Source organism: Atractosteus spatula, chromosome 4, assembly GCF_055471065.1.
Source record: "Atractosteus spatula isolate fAtrSpa1 chromosome 4, fAtrSpa1.hap1, whole genome shotgun sequence".
In the NCBI taxonomy this organism is placed as follows: Eukaryota; Metazoa; Chordata; class Actinopteri; order Semionotiformes; family Lepisosteidae; genus Atractosteus; species Atractosteus spatula.
The window spans coordinates 4752218-4776758 of record NC_142709.1 but is presented as its reverse complement, the minus strand read 5'-3'; the positions used below and the strand labels follow the sequence as shown (position 1 = coordinate 4776758).

The 24541-nt window shown below is 36.1% G+C and overlaps 1 protein-coding gene across 9 annotated transcripts in view; it reads left to right on the top strand.

Annotated features, from left to right (window-relative positions):
- The window catches only part of dmd (dystrophin), a 721300-nt gene that overhangs the window by 134353 nt on the left and 562406 nt on the right, over positions 1-24541 (top strand). For all 9 annotated transcript variants that reach the window (XM_088914984.1, XM_088914986.1, XM_088914981.1 and 6 more), the window contains exon 2: positions 18847-18908. In XM_088914984.1, coding sequence (XP_088771110.1) covers positions 18847-18908 — 62 coding nt within the window. The remainder of the gene's footprint in view (positions 1-18846; positions 18909-24541) is intronic.

The window sequence follows — 24541 nt, the reverse complement described above, 5'->3', positions numbered from 1 at the left end:
TATGGATCCACCGAATCCTGCTCTTTTGTAATGAGCTTGTTAGGTGCTTGTGGTGTTTATTTGTTTGGACAAGGGGAAACACGTACTTATAAATGTGAAAGTCTGTAAATTGTCTATGCCTCATCTCATGTCTTCATTATATTTATGATATTCCCTCAGGCCAGAGCACTTTTAAAATGGAATGATAGACAGGTGTGCATTATGGGATACTGGATGTGAATAGCCCTGACTGGTCAAAGTAGTAGTAGAAATCTCTTTAAAGAGTTCTGCTTTTACGTGAAACAATCAGAGCTATTTAATATTCATAAATTCTGTAACTCAACTTCTGCTTGCTCTTCAGAAACCCACAATTATTAAATTATTCTTAAATTAATTATTAAAGTAACAAAGCTTCTTGCTGTAGATAGAGACGAATTGATCATGATGTTTCCATTATAATAAGGCTGTCTTTTAATTATACTTTTGAAGGACATGGACATTTTTTACGTCTTTCGGAGGTATGAGCAACACATTGCAAGAAGGGTGTATTTGTAGAGGATGGATTTTAATTTTTGGTTTACCACCTTGGCTCTGTGTTATACAGTAAATCACAGCTGCACAGAAAAAAATATTTCTGTGTGGATAAACATTTTCATGTTACTGTATCAGTGTTGTAGTCCTTTTCATACACTTGTGTTTTCTTTCCCTCAGAAACAAAGCACAACAACAAATAATTATGTCTTCAGATCTGATTTTTTTGTACTGTTCATACAGTATATTAACTTGGATCTCATTTATACTGAGTATTACCCTCAGTCATACCCTATTTGCTATGAAATAAAAGATGGGATGCCATGCTATTGATTGAAACAGAGATTTGATAATATTGGTTTGGCAAATGTCTTGAACTGGACTCTTGTAATTTAAACTGACATGTTAACCGTGCAATACAACAAGCTACTTATAATGATTTCCAAACTACATTCACATTTTGGGTTATTCATATTCTTATCTGCAGTGTGTCTGACAAGAAAATTACATAAATTAATGTCCATTAATAAACCCTGAAATTCCTTCCTGATGTACAGTATATAGTTTAAGACATGAATCTATCCCAATAGATACTCTGTATGTGTGTATATATATATGTGTGTTTATTTCTATAGGTTAGAGAATGTGTCTTATTTTTTCACTCTGAAAGTGTACTGAACCTTTGCTCTGCTTGCTCCCTACTGCTGGGTAAAGGAGTGCCATTGATCCATACTGCCTGGAAGCAGACATTTTCCTATCATACATCTTTCCACAAGTGTCCTTTTGGGAATTGTGGAGGGTTTTCTTTTCAAAGGTTTCAAACCTGTGTTTTAACTCTGAGGTAATGGAATACAAGGTGCATCAGAGATGTGTTGAGCATCGAAACATGCTCTTTCTGAAACGATCACAGAAAATAGGGACACTTCAAAACGGCAGGCACAACTTAACTCAGAGAAAGTGTTTTCCATTTAATAGTGTTTCATTTATGTGGTACATAAATGAAATTACTCACCACCCCATCTCTTGAATCCCTGAGAATGTCACTTCTGATTTTGTCCTCTTCCAACCCTTTAACAGAACTACACTGGGCTATGGCAACTGTGTTATAATTGGTGGGTCTGGGACCCTTTCTTCTTGATCGGCTGAGACTTGATTGCAGACCTGCATTTCACCTGTAAGGGTTACACATTCGAAATGGGTCAGGCCCTCATGAGTGCAGCTCACAGCTGCGAGTCGAGAACATACAGTACAGGAAAAGCAGGATGAACTCCACCTTTATTTTTTAGTTCTGTTCTGATATACACACATGGGACTTGGAAACTGGTGTCATCTTCCTGTCATTGGATTGGCTGGGAATATTTACACAGAAGCCTTATTAGGAAATGTATCCTAATGCTTTGTGCCCTGCCAGGTTGTAGTTTAATTAAAGGAGATGTTTCATTATCGTTTCTGTTACTCAGGGGAATGGCACCAACATGAAAAGTAAATGTAGCGTATGTTTAAAATAACATCTAACATTTTCCACCCACAGGAAATCCTTGAAGGTATTCTTAGTGACATTAATCCTTCCCCATCCCCCAGGATGCCTTAATATGCAATATTATTGCCACTGGATATTTTCTTCAAAAGGCTGCCTATTTTGGAAAATGATATCTGAAATGACAATCTAGTGTATAACCCATGTTCTTTTCCTGAACATAATATGGGGCATGCTGTCATTTGTCGTTCACACAGATCACAGTTGGGTACTGACAAAGGTGTGGCAATTTTCCCATTTTCTATTTATGTTCCAAACAAATGTGACTGGATTAAGTTCCCAAAATAACCTAATATTATGTACGTGTATCATCTCTTGTGCATAGAATATGCAAAGACAAGATTGTGACTATGCCTTTGCAAGCAAAATCTCTCAGTCTGTCATTTTGTCAGCGAGATCTGGTGTTATGGTATATAAGAGAGAAGCTGCTAATTGTCTTTGGCAGCTGTATATCGTTAACTTGTCTGTGAATCTGAGAACCTTTCCCACTCACCTTGCATAGATACTTCAGTGCTATTGGTGATAATTTGAGTATATTCAATTCAACAAAATAAAGTTGTTTTGCATTTGAAACGGACAGTTGAAAGAGCTTGAGATGTCTGTGGAATAAGAAGTTTGGAGGGATATTCAGAACTGGTCTCTGTGTTTTAATTACTTTTGGAGAAATTCTGGAGAAATAACTGTTTACGATGGTTTTCAACAGTTTCTTTGTACTGAACTATACCAGGGGAAGATAATTTAGACTATTGGGCCCCTGAGCAAGGCCCTTAACCCCAGCTGCTCCAGGGGTGCTGTATAAATGGCTGACCCTGCGCTGTGACCCCAAGCTTCTCTCCCTGTCTGTGTGTCTGTGTCTCATGGAGAGCAAGCTGTGGTACGTGAAAAGACTAATTCCTAATGCAAGAAATTGTATATGGCTAATAAAGTGATCTTCTCTTATCTTAAAATAAATGTCTTCCGAATCAAGAGGTGTCACTCTATGTTAGTACAGTATACTGTATACTGTAAATATACAATCTTATATGTTTGTAATTTACATTGGCTCTTGTGTTTAAGTCATCAAGTTTAACCACTTTGCTGATAGTGACAAGCTATCAGGTAAATCCTTCAGTCTAGACATGGTTAATGTTTCAGGAACATGCTTAAGAAGATGCTTAATCTGTTTTTATTCCAAACTGGATTGGTCTATTTAGATGAAGAAGAAAAAAAATGAGGAAGAAATTCAAAAAAGATTTTAACAGACTGTGTGGTGATAAATATTTTGCAATATAGTAGCAGAATGTGCATTGGTAAGAATCTTAGACAAGAAAAATATCTTTTTTGGTCTTCTGATAATAAGATCAGTTACACAGTTGTATCTGCGACACTGAGAATTTAATACCGTCTAACACTAATCTTGGAAAAAGTGCTAATTATGGATGTTTAAGCATGTCTCTCGTATTTTAATCACTGCTAGTAGAAATAAGCAGCTGAAAATTAATACTTCAACAACATAATTTCTATGTAAATTTCTTTATAGTTGTCTGTTGAGGACAGACAACCTTAACAATAGTTTGTACAGTGATCAATGACAGGGGAAAATAATGCCAATAGCAGAGACATGCAATGCATGTAATGCAAAAACATGCCATACATGGCTTCCGAAAGGCAAGTGAAGAATCGTGTCTGTGGAAAACAATGCATCCATGCATCCATTCGCTTTCAGTCCGTCTGATGAGGGCCGCGGTGGAAATAGAATCCTGATGTGTTAAATATAACCACTGACGAGAGTGGTGAAAAGTTAATGACTGCTGTGTGGGCTAACAAGCCAGCCCTTTACATGTGCAGAAAGTGATCCATACAGTATATAACCACACTATGGGGGGGGGGGTTCACTTTGCAATCCATTATGCTTTGGAATAAGCCAAATAGGACAGCATGGCAAAGGGCACCTTTTTAGTGAAGCTTGTTTAAAAGCAAAGACTGATTAAGTGTGATTATTAGCATCTGTTTGTTATTCTTGGATTGCATTTGTATATGGAAGTATTGCCTTTGAACCACATTCAGCCCCAGACCATGTAGTTAGCTGAGGCATGCCAGATGAATAAAGGAGAGAGGTTGTTATATTGATGAAATGGCGACATGAAAGGGCTGATCTTAGCATCACCATGGCAATATGTGACTGTGCATAGCAAATGGGCCTCATCATGCACATTGGGGAGCTGCAAGAAGGATTCTTCACTTTTTTTCTTGTTTGCTAAAAATTTTTTACAAGAACAAAACCTATACTTGGCTCCCCCTTGTGCTCCAGTTTATTTTTTTCTTGACATTTTCTGTTTTAACGTTTTCCACTCACAATACTTGGTTTGATGGGGGTGTGGAAAAATGCTGTATACAGTAAGTTGGCTCTTGTTTTGCTGCGTTTATGAAGTTATCCAGCCAGCCTTTGGATTATTGTCGGTCACTGTTTGTTTATCCCCATGGACTTTGATTATAAAAAAATGATTTCCTTCAATGAAAACGCTTTCTGTGCGCATGGTACTTAGGAGTTAATAATGAAAATTGTATATTAAGGTTTGTTTGATAGAACTTGTCATTTTCCATCGTCAGTGCTATTACGACAATTATACCTTCTCAAAACATCCAAGAATCCCTATTTTTAGGAATTAAATCCCATTCATACACAATGAGCTTCTGCTGCACTTGTTCATTTCCCTTAGTATAAATTACATCACGGTTGTTATTAATTTGCCAACTGTTAACTTCATCTAGACTGTAAGTAGATGAGTTGTTATGTTACCACACTGATTACAGTGGTGTTGCAAAGTGACCAAACTTGTTGGGAAAGTGGAAGTAGGTTTAGCCAATTCCTGTAAATAAGTAGTGTGAAAAAATAACTCCCCAATACATGGGTGCTTTGAAGAATTGTAGCTGGGATTCTAAATAGCACCATGAATTATAGAAATTAATTGGTTAAAAATGAGTTGCAGTGTTTTACTGTATATGACCTAAACAGCATCTTTTTTTTTACTCAAGATTTAATAGTGAATAGTCTTATCTGGTCATATTTAATGAAACAATTGATGTTTTCACAGTATGGATGCTTTCTGTTTCATCTGAGGAGTTAGTTTAATGAATTTTAATTACAAAATTTATTTTGAAATTCAGTCCAAGACCTGTGGAGCAGTTCACTCGAGTGATTTTAGATGCTGCCAATATTGTACTAGACAGCCTGCAGTTCATTTCCTTTGTGAAACACTGTTCAAGACATTTTCTATTAACATCTTTTTTAGCATTAGAAAGTGATAAATAACATGGGGAGAGAAATGCAGTCCATACATACTCAGCCTAGTAGCAAACACATAGTATAGCTCTATACTGCCCTGTTGTTTCTCTCCTAACCCACCAGTAGTTGGGGTACCAATAGTAGGATTAGTTATACTTTACTTATAGTGTTCATCAATGGTTGTGATCTCAAGGGATTGTCATATACTTCTACAGACAGGTAAAAGGAGCTACACCTCTTACAGAAAACAGGAGAAAAACAGGATATTGATAGCAGATTTTATTTAATTACATGTATATAAAATCCTGAGGCTTATACAGAAGATGTGCTCCACACAGGTTAATACTTCAAAATTAGTGAGCCCAGGACAATTTTGAAATAAATGGAAATTATTTCAGAACAAGGAATAGGAAAGAATTCTGTTCAAAAAGAAGAGTAGGTACAGTATCTGTAGCAGGCTTTCCAGTCAACCTTTGGCCCCTTCAAGAAGTTGCTAAATAAAATTTAAGATTTACAGTACTTACTGTAGATACTATACAGTAGTAGGTTTATTCCATGCTGAAAAAAAGAAGAAAGAGAACACAACGTTTCGGCCGTGGAGCCTTCTTCAGGTGTGAGAGAGACAGGGCAGTAGGCAAAGGTAAAGTAGCGGGAGAACAAAGGTTGGGAGGGAGGAGGAGTGAGAGGCGGGAGCAGGGGACAGAAAGAGAGGCCAATCAAGAGGTGTGAAGTCAGAATGGGTGCAGAGAGGTGTGAAATGAAACTTCCAATGAATGGAGAAAATTTAAAAGAACAGTAGTCTGTCGTTAAGTCTGTCATTCTTTTAAATTTTCTCCATTCATTGGAAGTTTCATTTCACACCTCTCTGCACCCATTCTGACTTCACACCTCTTGATTGGCCTCTCTTTCTGTCCCCTGCTCCCGCCTCTCACTCCTCCTCCCTCCCAACCTTTGTTCTCCCGCTACTTTACCTTTGCCTACTGCCCTGTCTCTCTCACACCTGAAGAAGGCTCCACGGCCGAAACGTTGTGTTCTCTTTCTTCTTTTTTTCAGCATGGAATAAACCTATTACTTGTTCCTTTGCAGCCTACGCATGCTGACGCAGCTACCCACCTGATACTATACAGTACCTCCAAACAGGCAAGTGTAGCTCCATTGCATGTGCAAGCATTCTTATATACAGGTACTGTATATTCTACTGTATGTTATACTGTATGTTATGTACTGTATATAAAGTATATAATACCTTGCTACATGTATTAGTACATGCTGTGTAGAGTACTGTATCAATAAGTTGAAAAGTTACTTAATATCTCAAAACTAAATCGGTTATCTAAGATCACTTTATTAGCCATATACATCACAATTTCTTGCATTAGGAATTTGTCTTTTCGCATACCCCAGCTTGCTCTCCATGAGACACACAGGCACACAGACAGAGAGAAGCTTGGGGTCAGAGCTCAGGGTCAGCCATTGTACACCACTCCTAAGCCAGTTGGGGTTAAGGACCTTGCTCAGGTGCCCAACGGAGTATGATTCCTCTGCTGGCCACGGGATTTGAACCGGCAAACTTCCAGCCACAGGCGCAGATCTGTGTTGTCCTCTGACACCTGCTGGATACATTTCTTACAACTACTGTATCTTCAGCACAGCAGACAAGGAGAAAAGAATCAAGAACTTTAACTGTGTTTTTTTCTTGAATATAGAGCACTAAATTTATTAATTATAACACTTAAGCCATATTAAAACATGCATTAACATCAAGACTTAAAATGTGGATAAGCTTTAAAATTAAATATTTAAAGATTCATTTAATGGAAATACCGTATATTTTTCATGAGGTATTACCTTCCTGCAATCCCCAAAACAATCAAACAATTAAAATGCTGACTGTAAACAATATTCAATATTCATTTCTGAGAACTGTTTTTGCAAGCATAGAGCTTTTAAGTCTTTTTCAGCAATTTATAATCTAAAAGGTGGAAGACCAATTTAACCTCTACTATAATAGAGTTTTACAAAAATGCGAAAGGAACATAATGGACAGCATGCATTACTGTTTTAGTTTAGGCAAAAATGTCAATACAGTATGTGTAACCTGAAAATACTTGAAACTATAAATATTCTTTAGTGAAATGCCACAACATTTTTAAGAAAAACGAGGTTCAATACTATTGATTAAATGCTTGCATTGTACAGCTTGCTCTAAAAGATCTGGACACTTATTTTCTAGTGAATGTAACCAAGTTTCATACTGTACTGGATTTGGATATCAATTTCATAAACAAATGATATTTTTTATACATTAGTTATGTCATTTTTTCCCCAATATCTTTTCCAATATCTGCAGTATGTGAAAACATTACAGTTTAATACAACAAATGCTTCGTATTGCTTTTGCAAGTGACTGCTTTAGAAAATCCCAAAGTACTGCATGACCGAAAGTATATGAGTTATCTTGACTTTGTCATTAGAGATCCCATGGTATGGTTTATGAGAATTAATGAGGGGTATTAACTTTGGTCACCTGGCTAAGCTCTTTTCTGATCTGGTTTACCTAAGGTTCCCCCTTAAATCAACCAGTAAAGCTTTCTTACTTTTCTGCCTGATCTGCTGTGTAATGTGGTTGCTGAGACATACAGTAATAACTGCTGTGCCTCACCCAGGACTTTTTTGTATCTACTGTAAAGTGCTTCTGGATGAAAAGTCTAAATGAATGGAGTTTACTATTATTATTGTTAATATTATTACCGAGTCTCAAGGTAGATTGTAGATTAAATATTATTAGACATACTTATTCTAAAAGCTTGCTAATTTATTAGTTTATTTGTTCATTTTATGGCTGTAATTTTAAGAGAGAAGCATTTTTTTTAACCAAATCCTTGTTTCTTATTCTGGCGTTTCACAGGATTTGAAACCCACCGTTTTATAACAATCATAGCACCAGTTCTGCTGTTCTCTGCTGGTAGCAATATCATTTCCTGTGCAGATTATTACACAGAATGTGAACTGTACAAACTGATGCACTAAATTGGCAGGAATATTTGAAAGGCAATACACAGGAATTGCCAAATAAGATGATGACATTTCACATGGAAAGATGGCTGAATTAAGCAAATCAGAAAGCAGGAACTTGGCAGGCGAAAAGTGAACAGACAACATTTCTGGGTCAGTGTCAGTTTGGATTTCAAGACCCTTCACATATACAGTGCAAGTGTTTCGTTTAGCTGCATGTTGTCTTATAATTTTTTTATTGATTTACCAGATGTTACAACAACACTTTGCCAGCGGCTTGTTTAATGTGATTTATGGCTGTGGAATTATTGAGAAGATTTCTGTTCCTTTTCCTTAAAATTGTGTACTACACACTAGTGGATCCTAACCCACTAGTATCCGGTAGTTTTTATTTCCAGCTGAACTCTAAATCTACAGTCCTGGGTTTATAAAATACGCTACTGTACGTCAAAGGTACGTTTTCCAGCAACTTTAGCATACAAACTGTATGCAGCCTCTCCTCAACTTGCTATGCAGTACTCAGTAGCTACTCAATGTGTGATGAATAACCAGTTGTGGGAAAGAAACTGTATCATGCACTCTGACCTTGAGCTTTATGTCCTTCTGCAGAAGGTTCACTTGGTTACATTATAGGCTACACCTATGCCGTTCAGATCTGGAAACTGTCATCATTCTCTAAGGGGCAGCAGACGTTTACCGGAGTGGGTAGGTTTGAACGCAGCCAGGGTTTTCTTAACTTGACATATAGGTAATACACTTATGGCTTGTAGGACACTTGTAATCTTGTCACACTTGAGTTCTGCTTGTTCTGCTTCTTATTGAAGTTTTAGCTCTGCTGTTGGTGCTTGGGTTTGCAGTGTAAAAAACCTCAGCTCTTGTGCTAGTGTAAGGGATTGTGTTGGTGAGCTGATATGAAGAGATGGGCATAAAAACAGAAAAGGAAAAGAAAATTGTTGGATGATTTACAAAGCCATTTACAGTACCTATGTGAAGATGTCGCAAAACTACCATCTGTGAGATTATGACTGATCACTTCTGAGTCAGAATCCTCCCTAAAAGGAAGATTCAGTTAATTTTTATCTCTTGTTAGAATCAATGCAAAACATGTTCATTTTATTTTTCACTTCCCTGTCTGCTGTATTGTACATCTTCTCATACTACATTTACGTCTTTTAAAAAAAAAAACATATTTTATTTTCATAGCAGGTCTCAGTGATGAACACAATGTTTACACTTCCTCTAAAATACTGTATGACCAATCTCTATCCATCTGTTTGTTTTTCACATTGAAAGCAAAAAGGAGCAGAGAGGCAGCTCACTGGCACTGTTAACACTTACCTGGTAAGAATGAAGAAGTGTCACCTGCTTTGTGACAGGCAGAAGATATCAAGACTGGTCCAAAGAGCCCATATAGTCCAGAAATGCTTGCCTAAGCATTTGGAACTTCACGCTTTTATACAGTATAGCAGAGTCAGTTCCAACTGACTGTTGGTGATGATAGTGGATCTACTGTAAGATGCTTGGTCTCTTCCATAGCCTTTATCTACTGCTGTCTACCTACAGTACAGAAACAAAAGGCAAGGGAGACCATGTATATTACAAAATAATAGGAATAATAGAAAGTGTTATGACTTTTCATGTCATACATTTTTAAATAAGCACATGGGAAGAAAAAACGCTTTTGTTGGCAAGTTAATCTGTAGCCTTTCATTTGAATATAGTGTGCTCAGATACAAGGCCTTCCCTGAAAAAAATAATCCAAGGGTTTTAAAAAGCGCCTGACTTTCATTTCGACCTTATGAAAGAGATTCAAGACATCAAAACAAGAGCTTTCTGCTAAGTTGTTTTAAAAAAGATGGTTATTGCAAGGTATAAAAATGCAGTTTTTCCTAGTAACCATTTCATAAGCTTGGCTTTCGAGACTCAGCTTGCTTTTCTTGCAGAGCATTATTTTATCTCATTTCGTGAAAGTCGATGAAGTTGTCACATTTACAGTGATACAGCATTTGAATCCTGTGGGATTTATCTGCAGAGGGAGCTAGTTATATAAGACGAAAAACAGGCTTTGCATATTTATTGAAATGAAATACTGCACAGTATCTATTTCAGTGATGTCTTTTTTACCATTCATAGGAAACTGGATTTGAGAAATTGAGTAATTTGTTTTTGCTGAGCATGTTAAAGCATTTTCTCACTGTGTCTGGTGACATTTGTGGTATTTTCTGCATGTGTTATATTTCGGTAAAAGACACAGAGGTTCATTTTTTGACTATGGTGCATTAAATGTTATATTCCCTTCCTCCTGGATGATTAGATAATTAATGATAATTGAAAGTGACGTTTGGAATGGCTTAGTGTCTATTCATACTGTAGCACTTTATTAAACAATTCTATTTATTTTATTTGAGGACTAGTATTTTTTTTCCTGGATTATTAATACAGTTCACAAAATTTCCCTGAAGCTTGCTACCGTATGTACATTGTGTACAGAGAAGCCTGTCATTTTTAACGCTTGTTGTTTAAATACTCTGCATGTAAATTCTTATTCATTTTTATTTTGCTTCCCACTTTCTGTGAAGAAGGTGTCTGTTACAGGGTCTTTTCGGCCAAGTGGTTTTAGTGCCATGACTGAAATCACAAAATCAAGCTCTGCTGGTAAAAAAACAAAACCTCAATAGTATTTTTTGTATCTTTAACAAAACGGTTGCACCAAACTTATGCCTTGTCAGTGCTAAGTAATTCATTCAGAAAATAATGCAGTAAGTCTCCTAAAGCAAAAATCTGATCCATTTCAGGTGAATTCTTTAAAACTCTAGGTTCCATAGCCAAACAAATTTCTCGTAAAACCACTTTCAGCTGTTTTGAAGACAGACTGACAATGGTTTGCTGACACTTTCCCAAGAGCGGGACAGAAAGCAGTAAAATACGGGACAGAGAGCCATCCATCTCTGAACAAAGACGAGGAGAGAAATGAATTAAACCTCTCTTTACATCACAGCATTCCCTCCTTAAAGATCAGACTCCTCCACTTAAGCGAGAAGCATTGAAAACTTACAGGAACTTACTCTTCAAGTGTCTCCATTTAAATGACCGTTACATTGCAAACAACATGCAAAAAGAAAACACACATGAACAGGTACTGTACCTGTTTCACTCACTTCTCATACACACAGACGAAACACTTTACATGAACTGCAGAGTTAGTGCAAGATTTCACAGTTTTTCCTTTTCCACCCTTCTTGTACAACAGGCAATTCCGCTGTACATAAGACAAATGACAGTGCCCGTCACAGTTTCAGTGGCTCTGCGAAAGGTTGTCCTAGAGAATGTCAGCTGTGATGTTGGGGCAACATGTCATGGTGCATAAATTGGGCTTTGCAGATCTTACTGTGTCACTTTACCGTGGAGGCAAAATAAATGACTGCTGTTGTGAGTTATTACATACTGTTGGGTCTCCTTGTGTGCAGGTATTGGTTCGAAAGTGTATAATTTGCACAGTGAGCTTTCCTCTAATGGCTTAAAAGTGTTTCATGAGAGCTCTTTGGGGAGTTGTGAGGAATATATGGCAGAGCCGAGTATTACTTAGTTGAAGTTTGTTCTTTCCTTCTCTTATTAAAATGGTCCATTCTGATTGGACTGGCTGTTGCTCAAATTGCAGCTGCCTTATCAGTTATTGTATTCTGCTGTGAGAAGTGGTCTGAAGGAGTACTTAGTGTATAATAAGATTTTTTTTATTAATTCTGTGCTGAAGACTGAATGTTCACTCTTGGAAGCAGACAGCCTTGGTGACCGTTGGTTACGGGATTATGAGGACCTGTTGAAGAAAAGGGAGGAGTGTACTTCTTTAATCAGCTGGTCATCTGTGGTGCTGGGTGGGACACTTTTGTGGATTGTAATTAAAAATATAAATATAAATAAATATCCAATATATCCAAATTATCCTAATCAGTATTCTTACCCGTGATTTCATTTGGATTCCATTAATGTCCACAAAGATTCTACTTGAGTAATTAACAAGGTTTATTCCTATCAAAACGAATGATCTATTTACATGTTTCAGGTAAAGATAAATGCACCATTGTCATATATCTTGGAGAGACCTGCTTCATAGAGTTTTTTGCCTCACAAATTTTTAAAGCTGTGATTGTTTAGAAATATATGATGATTATTGTTTTCGGAAGAAAAAAAAAGAATTAGAAGAAGAATGATACTCTTTTGATTTAGAAGCATTTTCAACACTCTTCAATGAAATAAAACAATTAACAGAAGTACTGTAAAAAACAATAACTGTGGTTGAGGTTGAGGGTTCAAATCCCAGATGAGACACTGCTGTTGTAATCTACAGCATAGTAAAGTGCAATGCCAAAAAGTCTATGAACCCCCTAGTATGATCTGTATTGTCATGTTTAAGAAATAAAATGTCATTAGATCTTCCTTTTACACCATACAGTGTTTATAGTGTTTATTTATCTCAACTCAAGGTATCAATGTACAAGAATTGTATCCATATGATAAGCGTGTTAGAGGTGATAGTTGCATGTATTTTGAATCTAAACTGAATACAATTGTAAATGAAATTAAAACTTGAGCTTCAATCAAAATTGAAAAACCTTGGGGTTATATTCGATTCTGGCTTAACATTCGACCCACATGTACAGCATACTGTCAAAACATCTTTTTTTCACCTTAGAAATATCGCAAGACTACGCCCTATGCTATCATTAACTGTGGCTGAAAAGCTGATCAACATATTTGTATTCTCTCGAATTGACTACTGCAATGCTCTACTCCCTGGGGTATCTAAATCTACTCTGAACAAGCTGCAGTATGTCCAAAATTCAGCAGCCAGAATCCTGACCAGGTCTAGTGCAAGTGTTCACATTACTCCTATCCTGGAGTCCTTGCACTGGCTTCCGGTCAAATTCCGCGTAGAATAAAATCCTCATGCTCACCTATAAGGCTTTACATGGCTTGGCACCTCAATACCTGTCTGAACTTTTATCGCCCTACTCCCCACCTCGCAACCTCCGCTCTTCAAATTCTGCCCTCCTTACTGTCCCCCAAGCCCGTCTACATTGTATGGGCGACAGGGCCTTCTCCTGCTATGCCCCCAAGCTCTGGAACTCTTTGCCCAAGGATATTAGAGAGTCATCTTCTCTAAACTCCTTCAAATCCAGACTCAAAACCTTCTTCTTCAGAAAAGCCTTTACTTAACTGGTTCCATTCTTCACCCCTCTGCTCTTCTTAATACCACCTTCCACGGTCTCCTCTATTGTTATTGTTGTATTGTTGTAATTATAATTGTGTCCTATCTTGTGAAATCTTCTTATTTATTGTTGTAGTCTTCTTATTTATTGTTATTGTCATCCTGTAAAGCGCTTTGAGAAGCCACCTTTAAAGGCGCTATATAAAATAAAGTTTATTATTATTATTATTTATTAAAACCACAAACCACTAAAAAAGCACCAAGAAACATAAATCAAAGTTAGAGGTGCTGTAACTGCATACTAGATAGTACTGGTACAGGTGTTCTTTGTTGAACTTGACGCAGGTGGCAATGTTGTTTTGAGAGCAGTGGTTTCTTCCTGGCTATAATCCCATGACACCCTTTCTTGTTCAGTCTTTTCCTGATGGTTGAGGCATGAATACTGACTTTAGCCATAGTGAGAGAGGTGTGCAGATCATTTGATGTTACCTTGGGGTTCTTTGCAACTTCCTGGATGATTTTCAGCGTTGCTCTTTGGGATATCTTGGCAGGATGAAAGGTTCTGGATAGGGTCACCTTGTTATTCAAGGGGTGTACAGGTTAAACCTACTGTAAATAATTGTGCAATTAAATGGAAAGATTGACATTAGCAAAAGCTTTACCTAAACAGCCAGAAGGAGAAAAAAAATAGCTATTGTGTGAGTGGGTGTAGTTCACATGGTTGCAGATGGTGAGGTGAGCAGATGATTATAAATATTGTGTATTTACATTTGCATGATTGCATGTTGTGAAATCTACATACAGTTGTTACAGTTGAAGGGAACATAACAGATCTACAGTATCATCTGATCATTTTATTTGAGCATTTTGTCAATGGTGGGGAAAAGAACTATAGAAATACTGCAACCCTTCTAAGAGTGCAATTGGAAGAAGCTGTGACAGCCTTAAAATTATTCCAGTAGGTCAACTGATGCTTTTCATAAGCCTATAAATGAACAGTCTCATCTTCCTCCACAGATGTTCAATGTGCTGTCTTGTTACTTTCAGAGAATGAAGCTCATTTGTATACCAGGGCAAGAATGAGCAAAAGAATAGATGAGTTTTACTAGGAGCTAGAGTATGAATAATGCTATAATACAGTTTGCTTCTCATGATAAAAAGCAGCAGAATCCTCAATCAACACAGACTGAATTGAACTAAGTTTGTGGTTTCCTCCAATACATTAGTTGGATTCACCAAATGTAATATAAGGAAGGTCATAATCCATTTAATATTAGTAGGAGATAGAGGCACTGCCTTTTGTGGTTAGAATTGTTCAGTTCAAATGCTTGCAGTTTAGAAAGGTCCGCACTACAATTACAGTAGCTGAGAAAAGTCTGGTTGAAATCTGTAGTATTTAGGCTTATGGAGACATTAAACCAGAACTACCAGCAGAGGCTTATATTCTTTTATATGAAATAGCACATATTTAAAGAATTGGCTTTTTCCTCACAAAGACTGCTGGGTATTGAAACATTGTATTTCGACTTCTGTTAAGGCAATAATGGTCCATTTGAGCAATAATGAGCTGTGAAATTAAATAGGAAGGGAGCCTGGTCTTCACTATTGGATAATGAGTATTACAAAGTTAGGCTTTACTTGTTTTGGAGGCCATTATGGGTTGATTTGGAGTCACATTAAAGATACTCTGACCAAGTGTAAAAGTAACTAAACTGAACTATCGTGTTATAAAACAAAGAATTATCATTTCATCTGAAATACCTAAGACTCATCACCTCAGTCATTTGTGACGTGTATTCTAATATGAGGGGAGGTTATGGGTAGTTATTTTCACTGTACATCCTTATGTTTTCTTATGTTTCTGTTTTTATTATTCGTAAAAGACACACTACCCAGGTTTGAACCAGCAATTGTATCAGTTATTCAGGGGAGCACCTTTAGTTTAATGCCAATTAAACCCCCTCCCCAAAAAACAAAAAAAAACAAAATGCCTTTTAATAAAAGAGAGTTGAACTACAGTATTTAATGAAAGAGGTGTGCTTGCTGACGCTACATGCTCTGTATAGAATGGGCAATGGTAAAATATGAATCACAAGTCTGATATTGAGAGTTTATCAGTATCCTTCAAGGAGTATACCAAAAATTTCAGAAGAGGCTTTTGAAAACTACAGGATTTACATGTAGAATGTTAATGTGAACTCTTAAATGCATGGTGATGATAATATTTACTTCTCTGAAGAAGACCGTGCTATTTCACAGACCACTGTTTTGTATGTAACTGTTGATTGCAAATCAACTTCTAATTAAATTCAGTGCCAAGGCACAGAATAAGAAATAATAGAGCAGAAGAAGGTATTTTTGTTCATCAGTGTTGTTTTTATGTCAACTGTGTGTTAATTGAATTTTTATTTACTGTATTCTGCCAGGTGTATTCAGATTTGTATTTATTTGTATGTATTGTATTTGTCTTAAAACAGTAGTGTATTGAAACCATTTACATAAGGGAATGTTTCATTTGCTGATATAAGCAGAAGATTAAATAAAAACACTTAACAATCACAAAAGGAACAATCCTTTTAATTGATTCTGGAGAAATCACATGTGACAAAAGCTATGTTGGCTGTCTTTGAGATACTGTTACAATATCGATTGTAACTCCCATTGCAGTGATCAAAGTCTTTTTAACTGGAACCTCATTTGTCAGAATAGCTTTCAGTATGAATAGCTCCGCTTTTTCTACATGCTCAGTGGATGCTATACATCAGCCATGTCTATCTTACTCTACATTACAACTCTATTCTAAATTGACAGCTTAAAACACAGAATCACTCTCCCTCTGTGAACAGATACAGACATTATAAATGAGACAGTTGTGTCTGATTTTGTATTTTGATATTGATATATTTTTCTGTGTCGCTGTTGCCTTGTTTGAAAAATAAGAAAATAGTAATAGTAAATAACAGAATAGGTTTTTTAAAATTCACACCAGGGTATCGATCAATATACAGGAGTATGCTGTGAAAACTGGGGCCAGGATGCTTAGATCTGGACTAGACATTAGATTTTTAGAATCTGTGAAAGAACTGTTTCTATATTTTACTACTTTATTCCACCATTACTCTTCAAATGCATTTCCATCACTTTACTTTTCCTTCCTTCCAGCTTGGTTTGGTCGGTTAAAATCACTTGAATCGTATTATATGCATACACTGTCACAGAATATGTGCAGTATGCTGATATATTTGGACTTTCACCTCCTCGGTGCAGAATGTGCTTGGCATTTAACATATGTAAGGCAATCATCTTGATGTGATCAATAGTCTAAAATGAAGTTGACATCATGAATTAGGTGAGTCATAATAGATGTCCTGATCTAAAGAACAGTTCTATTAATTTAAAAAAATGCCTTCTGCGTCGAGGTCAAATTACAAATGTTTACTGCTGGACAGCGATTGTTTCTCATTTTCTGATTTCAAGGTTGGAAATTTTGGAACATCACACCAGATTTCCTTTTTGGCCTGCTGAAGTACATTACATATTGTTGTCTTTGTGGCAGATCAGATATTTGTTGTCTTTAGACTGCAATACAGGATTGGGATGCGGCTCTGAAGTAAAGCTTTGATTAGGGTGGAGTCAGACCATGCAATGCTTTTCAAGATAAAAGCGAAAATAGAAATTGATCCTCTGTATTTCAAGTAGTCTACTCAGAAATACCAGAATCAGGGCTATGGGGCTTCAGGATTTTACTTCTTTCAGAACTGAAAGGGCTGAATTCTGTGTATCGCAGCCTATGAAGCATGTTGCTATGCACATCAGCAAATACAACATTGTAGTTATCAGTTTTGAATGGGAAAATGCATATACAGATACCAGAGAAAATAGTGAGTGTGGTTAGACAATATTGTGTCACATGAAACCAGGACACGTGTGACATAAAAGACTAACACATTCAACATCAAGGTTTAAAGATTTAACCTTAGATCTCCAAGGTTTTAAAGAATTCGGTGGAGTGAAGATATGAAAAAGGTGAATGAGTATGTACAATGCTGTAGTGTTAAAAAGAGAAAGGTTTAAAATACTGTTTTCAAATTTGTTATTGCTGTCTTTTCCTACATACAGTAACATTAGCAAACAGTGAGCAATGAGCACAGAATTCACAAAAAAGGGTGAGCTAATACAACCCAATGAGTAAAAGGGTCAGAACAGCCTCCTTTCCTTTGTAATTTTTTTATTTTTTTAATATCCTTTTGTTGCCTAGACTATGATCTGTCTAGATACTATCAAGATACAACATCAGATTAATCAAGAAGAATAATCAAAGTCCTAAGAAGAAAGTATACAACATTTATTTCCAATAACTGTACTCTACTCTATCCTAGATGCAGTTATATACAGTACCACAGATAATTTATTGATATTTAAAGCCAATTATAGAACTCATTGTGTATGCCCATGTTTGAGAAAACACCTTCCCACACTTTTGAGCTTAGGGTCAGACTTGATTTTAATGATAGGCATGTGATAACGCTTGAGGGAAAATACTGCTGATCATTATTGATAACATCTGTGCCACGCTGCATACAGTATTTCCTATTTTCTCACAGTACGCTTTGCACAAAACATTGGATTTATTTTACTATGTACAATGTGCATGCTTATTCTTGGCAAGATAGATTAGTTCATGTGGAGCTGATAGTTGAGTTGCAAGCTGACACAGGGCTTGGGACCCTTGGTTCAATTCCGGACCTAGGGTGCTATCTCCAGAACGTGGTGTTTGTACTGTGTGTTCTCCCTGTGTTCACGTGGGTTTCCTCTGGGTGCTCTGGTTTCCTCCCACACTTGAGAGATTTACTGGTAGGGTTGGCTTCTGGGAGAATCGGCCCTATTGCGAGTGTGTGTGTGTGTGCGCGCGTTTGTGCATTTCTAATAAAATGCATGAGTGTACTGTACCTAAGATGAAATACCCATGCCACAACAGCAGAGTGAAAATGAAGTTAGGAATACACTGTCTTATACCGTAGAAAATTCTATGAAGGTAATTAAATTAATTTTGCAGGATTTTATAAAAATAAAATGCTATTGTACTATTTGCTAAATTAATTTCTAGATCTACAATAGTATTTCAGAATGTCAGAAGAGTAGCACCTTTAATCTATCTAACAGTCTGAGTGATCACTCGCGACCAATTTTGTTTTAATAAAGCCAACTCTTCATCCTTGTGGCATTGACTTCACAGAACCTGACAGTATTCTTTTTATAAAACAACTAACAGACTGCACGGCATTCTAATATTTTATTGTTGTTTTTTTACAGATGAAAGAGAAGATGTTCAAAAGAAAACATTCACAAAATGGATAAACTCGCAGTTTTCTAAGGTAGAGTCAGCATGGAGAGTTTTTTTAAAGACAGATCTACAGTATACAGTATATGTGACAAACTTTAATATGTTGTGCTCTTTTTTTCTTTGTTAAATATCTGACATCATTTTAATGATTTATTATTCATAGTTTATCAGGTTTACCAAATTGTGTGTTATGAATTAAATGTTTCAAAATTAATTTGATTTGTTTTTGAACAACATTAAACAAAGAACCAATTTAGATGTGTTAGTGTTCATTTGACAATTAAATACAGTATGAGATGCATAGTGGCTTGCCATTAATACTGAAAATCAAGGCTAATAAAATCGTCTTGTGGGAAATACATTGGGAGAACTATTTGCTACTGATTATGAGAAGAAGGTGATCCAAGCTGGGCTCATATTAATGATAGGATTAAACAAAGAAAAAAATGTAACAGTTTTGCTCAAGACAAGTACTTTGTGAATGGAATGTGATGAGTACTAATTAAGTCAACAAGCCATGAAATATCGCTTTTCTTTTTCAAGGGGTTTATTAGATGGCTTATTGTTTCAGTTCAATTCATAATTGAGAACTTAACCTTCTTTAAAATGTAACAATGGAAATGTGCCATTCTTAGCGTGTACCACTTAATTAATTCCAATTCCCCTTAATGGGTTAGGATATCTACAGTACTTACTGTAGGTATATACTGTATACTACAAAACTACTGTATGTCCTTTGTCCCAGCCTGGACTTGTGCACTGGCCTGTTTTATCAGGGATTTTTTACCTAATTTCAGCAAATGTGGTAGACTTTTATCAAGATAATATTATTATTTGCACCTGCAAAGAGTGAGAAGGAAGCAGTATGCGTTCCATGGTGAATCATGTGCAGTGGATGTGTGCCTCTCAGATTAGCTTCCCATTAAATTTCATTTAATAGAAAATATATACAGAATATTAAAATGAAATGCTAATTATTTGAAAGTGAGAGATAATGATGCGCAATTCATATCATTTGTGTTTTGCTTACTTTTTACTTCTCCCAGTTCCTGCCTGGGGAAATAAAAATGAAAATGAAAGATTCACATCACAAATAGGTTAGGTACAAAAGACAGAATTTGTAATGTAGCACAAAATATTGGAATAACAACAACAATTGGAATTATAAAACACATTTCTACAAAAAAATAAATATAATGTGCAGAAACAATGATTGAGGATTTCCTTTCTGAAAAGAACTTGTATGATGACCTTTAATTTTATTTAAAAATGTACCCATTCTCTATTGGCATATTTCTAGAGAAATTTTAACTTTTTAAATGGGTTTAAGCAGGAAAAACTGGAAAGGTTCGAAAAGAAAAGACATTGGCTTCTGAATTGTGTTCCTTTGTGATTCCAGTGCCCATTTAATTCAATTATGCTACTAATGAAGTGAAAGTGGGGCAGTGTGTTTTGGTGATGATTTTAAAAGCAACAAAACCCATCAGGTATCAGCAATGGCTTCATTTAACAAGAGCAGTTGTTGTAGAAGGTTTTTAAAGTGTCTGTTGCTCTGAATACAAATGAGCAAATTCTGATGCTCGTATTAAATTATGGGGTGCTAAAACACTCTAGTTTTAAATGAGAATGCCATTTGACTAATAACAATATTTTCTGTTGCAAAACAGTGGGCACTTAAAGTTGAAGTGCTTTCAGATTTAGAACTATCTGTACTTGCACTGCTGCTCATTTGTAATACATAGGAGATCACAAAAGTGTGACAAGAATCATCCAGGCTCCCAGTAATGTTAATGTAAGACATGTTTTTCACCAGTAACATTTTCAAACTTTAGATCAGGTACAGTAGCTCCAAACATACAAATGTTTCTAGATCAACTTCTACATCCAGTTTCTTTTTAATTTAGAAAACTCTTTTTTTGTGATGGGACAGCCGTTGCTATGTTTTTCATGCTTCAAGTACGGACCCCACAACCCCTTACAGCTCTTTGAGCCCCTGAGGGGGAGGAGGTTCAGTGCCAGCGGGTTGAGAGCTTCTGCTCAGGAGGCCACAGACATTGCTGTGTTGGCCTGAGCTTTGGAGGTGTTCAAGCATCTGTGCAGCTCTGCTAGAGGAATGCTAGTCACAGTCGGCTAGTAACAGGACCAAAGCTTGAACCCCCGGACACCAGACATGTTTTTCACGTTACTACAGTATGTCATGGAATTGTTTTTTTTAAGACAAAACAAGTGTCCAATTCTTATATTGTAGAGATTATACCAGTGTAAAAATATTCTTTACACATAGTAAATTATAATGAGTGCAATTAATTCCTTTACACATTTACAGTAAATACTATGGCACGAATCAGAAGGTTTATGCCTCTAACAGATGCCAGTTTTGGCTGGGTTCTGGACACACATATTTAGATATGATTCAGCAACCTTAATCTTCATGAAACAGTGAAACTTGACTTCTGGAATACATGTTCTCTTGAATACCGGTGATTTATCATACAGAATGACTTTGTCTAGATAGGGTATACTGCACATAAAGATTAACAAACTATACTCATACTTTTCTTATTTGTACTGCAGTACTACAAAAGTAATGTATTTATGTACTGTATATGCCCTGATACATATTTAAGTATATACTGTAGTCACCATAATCAATATTGTTACTGGGCAGTAAAAAAATAAAATTGAGAATATTGTCCTCAGAGGCAACATTGCCAGAGCTCTTTAAACATTTTGTAAGAGGTCTTCAGGACACAGAATTGGAAAGAAATTAAGGTTTGAAATGTTTTACGTTACAAATGCACTTACGATTTACTGATGCATGATAGCATAATTTGCATCAAGTTTGCAGAAGCATTCGAATTACAGAACAAGTTCAAGATCTTGGAGTTTCTTTAATCAAAATAGATCTGGAAATGAATTTAAAGAAAATCAAAACTGTGTTTAACAAATACAGTACATTCTTCCAAGGGAAATTGAAGTAAATGGCATCAGGCTACAAGAGGTGAGCTTTAGGGCAGATATCATCAACAGGAAACTACATGGTGGAAGTAAAGGAGCAGAAATGAACTAGATTGCTTTTGGGAGTTTCAAAATAATTGTAAAGGGCACAATGGTTTTCTACCTCAATACATTTTGACCAGTGTTTTGTGCCTCTGTTAAAATGGATTAGCAACCTGCATGCCAAATGCAAACTGAAATAGAATCTACAGTGCAAAGAAGTGAGGAAAAGGTATGGTTGGAACAACAAGAGACAGAAAATGAAATAAATGTGTGAGAGTGCACTGTATCAGCTGAATAAAAAAGATGTGCACCTAGACAATCTGATCACTGGACCGGGAAACTACTGAGCTGGATCTGCAAGACTCAAAAATTAACCAATAAGATGATCTCCTGTTAAATGGCAAGATTTAGTTAGCAGGAGCAAGATGGATCAGAATAGTTCCATACAGAAGTATGTGGAAAAATCTTGGAGAGGCTGTTATCCAGCAGTGAATTGATTAAGACTGAACATGCTGATGATTTGCATGTACCGTACTGTACTGTATATACTGTACACCAGTTTACACTACAGCACATTCACTCATAATGCAGTGCATTTATACATTGTGTTTGTCTTTATGCACGTGGAATATATAATTGTGTGTTATGGTAAACAGCATGGTTAGTCTAGCAAGTTCATTGTAAATTATGGTTTACTTAAGTACAGTATGGTTTAAAATTTTCATATACTGAGATCCAGCCATTTATGTTACTTGTAAGGTGTATTCTGCATTTTCTTGAGTTCCCCTGTTTCTCAATGTGAACACAACATGTCAGTGATATTGTGTGTGTTTTTATATTAATGTTTAAGAAAGCGATGATAATGAAAAATGTCTTTTTAAAAAATAACATTTTAAAGAAAATTATTATGATGAATGAGTCACTAGTGTTACTTGAGTAAATGGATCTCTGGTGAGCTATATCTTTAATTGATCTCTACACTGCTGAGATCAAATGTATCTTAGCCCTTCACCGCCCACACTCCTCGTGAGGTAATAGCTTTATCGACAAAACAGGACTTCGGCAACGATGTACGTGTCTGCTGCCTCCAAAGAGCATAAATAGGAGAGCCAGTGTGGGTGAGAGGTGAAATTTAACTATGTGATTTCTTCATATCAGCACTGCAATAGACACAGGGAGGTTTATCGCCTTTGCTGAAAATTCCCCATCCCTGGACAAGAAGTAATTATGTGAGTAATAGTGCAGTTCAGATCCACTTTGAGATACTATACAGACTGACTACATACTGTACAGCTTGAGTAGTAATGTTTTGAATATTTGATGTAAACTATGTAGAGTATAGCTGCAGATCTCATGCCTCCTTTTTTGTTGACCACTTAATTACTTTAAATCGAATTAATAAGAAAATACAATTCCCCAGAGTAAAATGACCTGTTTAATATTGTGTCTCCTTGACCAATTGATGTCAAACTAAAGAGTTTCAGGCAACAGATTAAATTAAAAAATTAAATTATTTTTAAACAACAGCAACATTTGGTAACTGAATTACTAATATTGTCAGTAGTGTTTTGTATTCTGTAGTACAGAGGTCTCCTTAAGTTTCTGAGGGGATGTTTTGTGTCTTTCTTTTATTTCTTCTCCTGAAGTTTATATAGGCACCTAGTGTTATACAGTATAATTGACTTCAATGACCATGAGAACGTGAGAATCGTTATAAAAAGAGGAGAGTATTGACCCATCTAGTCTTTTTGGTAGTCAACAGCTACTGTAATTGATCCAAATCTATCATACAGCTGTTTCTTAAAAGAAGCCAGGGTATCAAGCTTCATCTGGGTAGATGATTCATAATCCCAGAACTCCTAAGGAAGTGACATCTCTTGGCAATTTTAGCAACACTTTCACACAATTTCCGTTTGTGTCATCTTGTTTGTGTTTCAGTGTTTATTTTGAAAAAGTCATTTGAGTTGACTTTGTCAATGCCTCTGAGAATTACTGTATGATTAAGTCCCTTTGTAGTCTTCACTGTTCAAGACTAAAATATTTCTTTCCTTCAACCTACTGTATAAGTGTAATACATTTCCATAAGCCCCGGATCATATTTGATTGTAGTGGTTGCAGTGCAATGCTAATTCCCCTAATTTGGTATCAATTAATTAGTCAAATAACCTGACTAGTTTCCTAACTGTGCCCGAATACAGGTCACTGAAACAAATTAAGAAATGAAGAAGAGCAGTGGTCCTGTTAAAGATCCATGAAGTACTGTATGAATTGCGTTTTTGACAAGTCTACCAAAATGGTGCAAAATATTGAATTTAAAGTCAATGTAAATGTTTGTATGTTTGTAATTTGAATGCAAATTGTATGTCACCTTGTTTAAGAAATATGTTTAACTGAAATATAATAAAAATAATATTGTACAACATACTGCTCAAAAGGTTTTAAACACCAAGAGGACAACAATATTGATTCCTCATCATAATCTCTACATTCACAAATATATTTGCCTCACTGATTTTTTTTCTTTGTCAAATGCCTTTGTAATGTATTTGATATTCCCAATTCCCAATGTTTTGGACAGTACAGTACCAGTATACAGTATAGAACGTTAATTCCAGTCTTTATTGCGCTTCATGTAATACTGTAAGTATTTCACATGGTAATTGT